This window comes from Triticum aestivum, chromosome 5B (assembly GCF_018294505.1).
Source record: "Triticum aestivum cultivar Chinese Spring chromosome 5B, IWGSC CS RefSeq v2.1, whole genome shotgun sequence".
Classification (NCBI taxonomy): Eukaryota; Viridiplantae; Streptophyta; class Magnoliopsida; order Poales; family Poaceae; genus Triticum; species Triticum aestivum.
In genome coordinates this window covers 273,015,015-273,022,534 of record NC_057807.1, presented here as the reverse complement: position 1 = coordinate 273,022,534, position 7,520 = coordinate 273,015,015, and the positions used below count along the sequence as shown (strand labels likewise).

Sequence of the window (7,520 nt, the reverse complement as noted above, 5' to 3'; positions counted from 1 at the left end):
TGTGATAATTTAGTCCCAAACTTGCAAAATGTAACTTCATCATACTCCAACTTGCACTGCATGTGACGTTTTAATCCCAGGTCAATCATAGCTCGACAAATGGCAGCCAGGTGGCTGGCCCGGTCAGCGCACACACTTTTGCAGAAACCCCCCTGCTGTTTTCTTTAATCAACCCGCACTCACCTCCACGTCGTTGCTCCCCTGCTGGGCCCCGCCGCCGTCGGCCGCTGCTGCCGAGGAGCCCGAGATGGCCGCCTGGTCGGCCGACCTCTCGTCGGCGCTCTACAAGGAAATGGCGCATGTGGTGCTCTGCCTCCTAAGTGTCATGTTCGTCGTCGGGATGGCGGACTTCAGCCGTCTCCCCGGCTGCGGAAGACCAACGAGGATGGACCTCCAGGAGCTCGCGGTCCAGGTGCGTTACACCCTCGTCCTCAGCGCCTCCGCGGCCGCTGGGGTACTCTCCTGGCTCGGCAAGGCGGCCGACGACCTGAGCGCCGCTGGGTGGGACTGGGAGATGCGCGCCATGTTCATCGTCGGCCTCAACCTCACCTTAACCTCGACGTTCATTGCCCTCTCCGCCCTGGTCTTGGAGCTCTCGTGCGACATCGTCGTCAACTACATCATCGCGGCGGCGCTCGTCGGTGCATCTCGTTGCCGCCTGGGTTGTCCGTAGTCGTCTCCGGGCACTGAGAGGCTCCGTCGAGCTAGGTAGGTAGCCAAGAACGAGCCGAGCCGGTGGGACTGTCTCTCTCAATTGATTAGCAGGGTTGTGGTTGTGTTCGATCTCCAAATGATGTGTCCTGCGCGCGTACGTGCCTGGACAAAGACATCAATCAATTTACTATCATTGTTCTTAATCATAGGCCTCGGCATCGACTACGACGGGACGCACTCGGCGCAGACTGACATGTCGGTGGCCTACAGCTTGGAGGAGTACGCGGCGGCCGTGGTCGCCGCCGTCGGCCCCGTCTGCGACCGCAAGGGCGTGCAGCACCCTGTCATCTGCAGCGAGAGCGGCTGCGCGCTGGTGTCGTACCACTCAGTCCTCATCTTCTAGGCCTTGTCCGCGACGGCGCTGACTTCCAACATGATGGACCCGGCCACCGCCTACCTGCTCGACGAGCTCACCGATGACTGCCGCAGCGAGTACCGCAACCTCATGGCCTCGGCCGTGCGCGGCGACTTCGAAACCTGCGGCCTGTACGCGGACCAGCTGAAGCGGCACTGTGCCGAGCAGTTCAAGGAGGGGGTCCTCGGGCTGGAGCACCTCGCCGCCGTGGACGGGCTCTGCGAGATCGTCGCCCGCGGCATGGGCACGGCGGAGGGGCCGCGCAGGTACCACATCAACCTGTCCGTGTTCACCTCGCTGCCGGACATGTGGGCCATCGAGCAGCTCTTCCCCATCATCCCCATCCAGCGCCTCCAGGAGCGGCCCGCCGTGGACGGCGTCCTCTCGGACCTGACCTGCGACAGCGACGGCAAGGTGGACCAGTTCATCGGTGGCAGGAGCAGCCTCCCCCTGCGGTCAAATTTCGTGTTTTTGACCCTTTTTGCAAACAAAATCGGGATCTGACCCGGTTCGGAAAAAATTCGGGATCTGACCCTTTTGTCTACCGTCGGGCCACACGGCGGTAGGCCTGTGCATGCTACCGCCAAAGGGATCTGCGGTAGCCTACTTATTCACGTCAGCCCCAAGTAAACGGAACCGTCTCCTACCGTCCACCCTACCGCCAGAGCCCACGGCGGTAGGCTCTGTAATCCTACCGCTGTAGGCTCTGGCGGTAGGAGCTGAAACCTTATAAGCCCGCGCGGCCGGCTCGTGGGGCCCACCCACGAACCCGCCCCCATCTTCTTCCCCTAGCCGCGGGGCGGCGCAAGAACAGGGAGCACAAGCTCTCTCTCATCCCCTCCACTCCCTCCCTCCGATCTCCTCGTTTGGGCACCATTTTTGCGGATCGAGATGGCTCCAAAACGGGAAAAGTAAGCTCTCTCAATCCCTCCAATTAGTTCTACTCGAAACGTTTTCGATTTGATGCATTATTTGGTGCAAACAAACAGTGGCGGAGCTTGGGCCAAATCTTTGGAGGGGCAATGGGCCAAGGAGGGGCAAAACTATGAGATTTAGGCTATTTTTACTGAACATATGTCAGAAAAACTAATGAGTAGTAGGTGTTTTTTTCTTGGGCTGGGGGGCCACCGCCCAGGTTGGCCCCCATGAAGCTCCGCCACTGCAAACAAACCTATCTTTTTTACTTTGTTTTTATCCTAGGATTTCTTAGGTTGATTATATATGATGTATATAGTTGAATATAAACTCTAATAACTAGTTCTGGAGATTATGTGTAGTTTTGATATGAACCCTAGTTCATCACGAAGGTAGTTGGAGATTAACATTATTTTTGAACAAGTGGTGATGTGATTGATGTTGGAGGGATTGTAAGTAGTTGCTTACATGTGATTGAAATATGTATATGCATTTTTTTGAACAAATGGTGATATGATGGATTTTGATGAATGATGTATATGCAATTTTCTAATTGTTTCAATAGACGATAAATGATGAATGTTGGTGAATAATTTATTTACATTGATCATTTATATTGGTTGAATATATGATAAATGATGAATGTTGGTTGAATATGGTTCATTTATATTTGGACTTGATATGTTCATGTTTGTTCAAAATGATACAAGTTGGTTGAAAATGACATAATTTCTTATTGTTTAATTGTTATAGGCGGCCACCCCTTGCGCCAGAAATCGGCGTGAAGTACACGATGCTTGATCATGCTTCCGATAACGGTCACCGCGCCCGTTTTATGGAGAACGGAGTGGTAATGTCTATCGTCAATTTGATGTATTGTTTATTATGACAAAATTAGTTACGAACAATTCCGTTTACATTCTGACAGATGCTCCCCCCATTGCGGATGAGGGGCCACACGAAGGCTGTGCAGATGCAGTACGACGAGCGCTACACTCCGTATTTCAGGAGAGCATGGATGTTGGGTTTCGTTCTTCAGTTCAAAAGGCAGCCGTCGACGCTCGTGCACTCGGCTCTTACGGCATTGATCGACCGGTGGCGCCTCGAGACGCACAGTTTTCATCTCACTTGTGGTGAGATGACAGTGACTCTCGAGGACTTCGGCATGATCACGGCCCTGCCCATCGAGGGCCATGCTCTGACCGGGCGAGTGGAGAGGGCCAACTGGCAGGAGAGGGTGATCGCCCTGATTGGCGACTGCCCTCCCATGAAGGGGAACAGAACATCCGGTGTGCGGCTCAAGTGGCTCCTGGAGAACCTGGCACGAGAGAAGGTATCGCAAAGACAGCGAGAGGAGAGTGGTTCACTGGGACACCTACTGTGAACGCCACCTGAAGTGGTATGACGATGGTGTCAAGTACCGTGTACGCCTGAGGCTGCAGTGGACGGAAGACGATATCGCCGAATTGGAGGAGGATGATAGCGAGGACGAAGCTTACCGTGGCCGGCTCAGAGATCTCGAAGGTGATTTCAGAGAGTATGCACCCCTGATGAACAGAGTGGTAAGTGGTGTTCTCATTTGTTTTGAGCCATGATCGATTTTGAGCCTTTAACATATTGGTTACATGTGCAGGCTTCAGAGCTCAACAGAAGCATTATCGATGGCTCAAACGCGCTTTCGTATGAAGCCGGAACCGTGGAATCCAACACCAAAATTAGGGATACAATGAAGGTAACATCGAGCTCCTTAGCCATGTTATACTATTGCAGAAGCTTGAGTTGATCCTTATTATGTTTTTGGTTGTTCACTATTGCAGAAGTTCATCACCCGTTGTCGCAAGATAGTGGGTATGCTTGGGTGCGCTCACGCGGCCAACGTCCATGATCCTGCTCATGAAGGGTCCATGCGTGCCATTGCTTCATCAAGCCATGCCGGCGGAGCTTCCTCTACTCATGTTGCCTCGTCATCCCGCGTTGTTGAGCAACAAGAGGAAGAAGAAACAGAGGACGGCGAAGAAGAGGAGGAGGAGGACGCAGAGGAGGAGGACGCAGAAGAAGAAGAGGAGGAGGACGCAGAGGAGTACGATGACAATGACGGGCCTCAACCGACGCAGCCAAGCCAGGGGAAGAGGGTATCTCATCCACACCAGGATATTTTGAGCCCATCCCCGTTTCAGAAACCGGTTCCTCGTCGTCGCACGAAGTAACCACTCGTGTTGGTGATGTCGTTTAGTACAACTAGTTGTGAGCAAGAACTTGTATGCTATGCTAGTGATGTCTATTTGGTACTTTCAAGCTTTGTTGGTGATGTCGAATTGCTACTTTCAAACTATGTTCAAACTATTTGAAATGTTAATTTGCTATCTACAATGTGTGCGATCATCCTATTTTGAATTACAAACAATATTTGTTGTGATGTTTATTTATTTTTGATTGATAAGACAAAGAACCAATTTAGAAGTTAACTGGCACATACCCTACCGCCGAACGGGACGGCGGTAGGTGTAGACAACCTACCGCCGGGACCTTTGGCGGTAGGTTGTGGTACCCTACCGCCAACGAGTCACGGTTTCTTCGTCACAGTACCGAAGGCATGTGTGTAGGACCCTACCGCCAAGGCACGTGGCGGTAGGTTGGGGTACCCTACCGCCAACGGAAACGCCATCTTCGTCACAGTATTGAAGGCACAACCTACGACACTACCGCCGAGCCTTCTGGCGGTAGCCTTAGCTGGATTACCACCACGTCCGGTGGCGGTACGACCGTTATGCCGTGTGGCCTCACACAACGGGGCTGACGGCGGCCGCCGTTAACCTACCGCCGCTCCCCGTGGCAGTAGACTGTACAAGCCTACCGCCATGATCTACGGCGGTAGCGAAAGGGTCAAATCTCAAAAAAAGTTCAAACCGGGGTCAGATCCCGATTTTGTTTGCAAAAAGGGTCAAAACACGAAATTTTGCCTCCCCCTGCATGAGCTCCCCACCCATGGCACCCGTAGCTACTACCTGGGCATGTTCCTGGGCGGCACCTACCAGGAGGCGCTCGGTGGCTTGCACAACCTGTTCGGCGGGCTGAGCGTGGTGCGCGTCTCCCAGAGCGATGGGCCACACTGCTTCGCCGTGACGCGCGCCGCGCCGGGCCCGTCCTGCGCCGATGAGCTCCGCGCCATGCAGCACGAGCCGAAGGTGATGTTCGAGGTGCTCAAGCAGAGGACCACCAACGACAGCGCCACCGCCGCGGCCCTCGCCAAGGCGTTTGGGTCAATGCCGTACATGTCGTTCGACACCGAGGAGGCCTCGGCCATGAGCAGCGTGGAGTCGAGCGGCATGAGCAGCTACTCGGAGGGGTCGGCGGTCGGCGCCGCCGAGGATGATGACGGGGAGTGGGAGTTCATGCGCGGGCTCACCGTGTGATCCACAGTGAGCTTACTCTCCTGTATCTATCGCCGGTCCAACCGGCCGATGATGTTTAGGGCCTGTTTGGTTCCAATAAGTCACCTGACTTATAAGTCAGGTGACTTAAAACCAGTGACTTATAAGTCACGCCTGTTTGGCTGTCACCTGGCTTATAAGTCACCTGACACACCTTCCTACACCAATCAACATCATGCAGGTAATGGGACCCACGCAAAAGGGGGTGACTTATAAGTTTTAAGTTGGGGTAGAGCAACTTATGACTTATAAGTTGGGGTGACTTATAAGTCGGGTATGTTTGGTAAAATAAGTCACTTTTTTCACTTTTCGACTTATAAGTTGGTGACTTATTTGGAACCAAACAGGCCCTTACTTTACCGGCCAACAAGCAGCAGCTGCCGGTGTTATATCGTGTCACTCATGGTCGTAGTGAGGTCGTCGGGCGTCTCGTCGCCGTTTAGTTTCGCTGGAGTTCGTTTTGGCGCCATCTTTTTATTTCCCATGCGTCAGTCCATTGTTTCTTTCAACCCTTTTCTTCTTGGAATAAATAACAAAAGGAAACTAGTAGTACTATGTTTCTTTCGATTACAATTGTTTACTCCAGCTCTTCGTTTCTTCGTGACAATACTCAGTGGATACGGCTGTGGGGGCAGATGGTGGTGTGTGGTCTCAATCTCCTCGATCTTCATCCCTGTTGACTGTAGTTTTCTCTCTAGATTTAATTCAGGTGAAGGTGAGTGCGGGTTGATTAAAGAAAACAGCAGGGGGGTTTCTGCAAAAATGTGTGCGCTGACTGGGCCAACCACCTGGCAGCCAATTGTTGAGCTGTGATTGGCCTGGGACTAAAACGTCACATGCAGTGCAAGTTGGGGTATGGTGGAGTTACATTTTGCAAGTTTGGGACTAAATCATCACATTTTGTGCAAGTTAGGGTACCTGGGGTGCTATTACCTCTTACTACTAGTACCAGTACTACTAGTACTCTATCTACGCTGCTCCATTTTATCACCGCGTCCGCATCCATCTATCCTCGCCTTCACTTTTCTCCAACTGCTTTTCTTTACTCATCCATCACTGCATTCCTCCTCCCATCTGCCGCGGATCGCTTCACTAAGGGCCTGTTTGGTTCCAAATAAGTCAGCAACTCATAAGTCGAAAAGTAAAAAAAGTGACTTATTTTACCAAACGTACCCGACTTATAAGTCACCCCAACTTATAAGTCATAAGTTGCTCCACCCCAACTTAAAACTTATAAGTCACCCCCTTTTGCGTGGGTCCCATCACCTGCATGATGTTGATTGGTGTAGGAAGGTGTGTCAGGTGACTTATAAGCCAGGTGACAACCAAACAGGCGTGACTTATAAGTCACTGGTTTTAAGTCACCTGACTTATAAGTCAGGTGACTTATTGGAACCAAACAGGCCCTAACTACGCCCAGCTGCTTTTCTTTCCTTCTTCACTTTAACTTTCCATTTTGATGAACGGTTATGCCTGATCGTCTTGCCATTGTCTTCCTTGTCCTCTCTAGGCAAGCAAAGGCGACAGTCACAACAAACCTTGACTCCGCCTGAAATGCTACCGCACCTGCTGCGCGCACGTATGTCTGAATTTAGACAGTTCCACTGCCAACACAAGATCGGGTCACATATTCAGATCAGATCAGAATGGAATAGTAGTACTAAGGTGTAGACAGTTCCACACCTCAAACGGACGTCCGTTTTGTCTGGATTTCGTCCGTTTGGGGTGATAATGAGGACGAAAACGGACATGCATGATCGACCCCAAAATGTCCGCCTCGACCCGCGCGCCCACGTCTGCGCATCGCCTACCTGCGAGCTCATGCTCTTGCCTCACCGGTGCAGCCGCCGCAATCGAGCTCGCCCGCGCCTGCACGCCGTCCCACCCGCTCACCTTGCCTGCCTGCGCACTAGCTAAAAAGCTAGCAGACAACACGACGCCGCCCGCCTGCGTCTGGCTAGCTAGCACGGCGGCTGGCTAGCTAAGCTAGTGAGCCAGCAGAAGTAGCCCGCGCGCCCGCACAAGCTAGCTAGCTAGCCAGCCAGCCGTGCGTCCGCCCGCGCGCCAGCCTGCGTAGCCAGCCGCGCCAAGCCGCCCGCCCCCCG

General features: G+C 52.8%; 1 protein-coding gene and 1 pseudogene across 1 annotated transcript; both read left to right on the top strand.

Annotated features, from left to right (window-relative positions):
• Positions 1-744: 744 nt before the first annotated feature.
• Positions 745-5,397, top strand: LOC123111329 (arginine decarboxylase 1-like; annotated as a pseudogene).
• LOC123111330 (histone H3.v1-like) lies at positions 3,630-4,343 on the top strand. The gene is made up of 2 exons (XM_044532097.1): positions 3,630-3,716; positions 3,802-4,343. The coding sequence occupies exons 1-2, from the start codon at positions 3,711-3,713 to the stop codon at positions 4,189-4,191; spliced, it is 396 nt and encodes a 131-aa protein (XP_044388032.1). The 5' UTR covers positions 3,630-3,710; the 3' UTR covers positions 4,192-4,343.
• Positions 5,398-7,520: the final 2,123 nt, after the last annotated feature.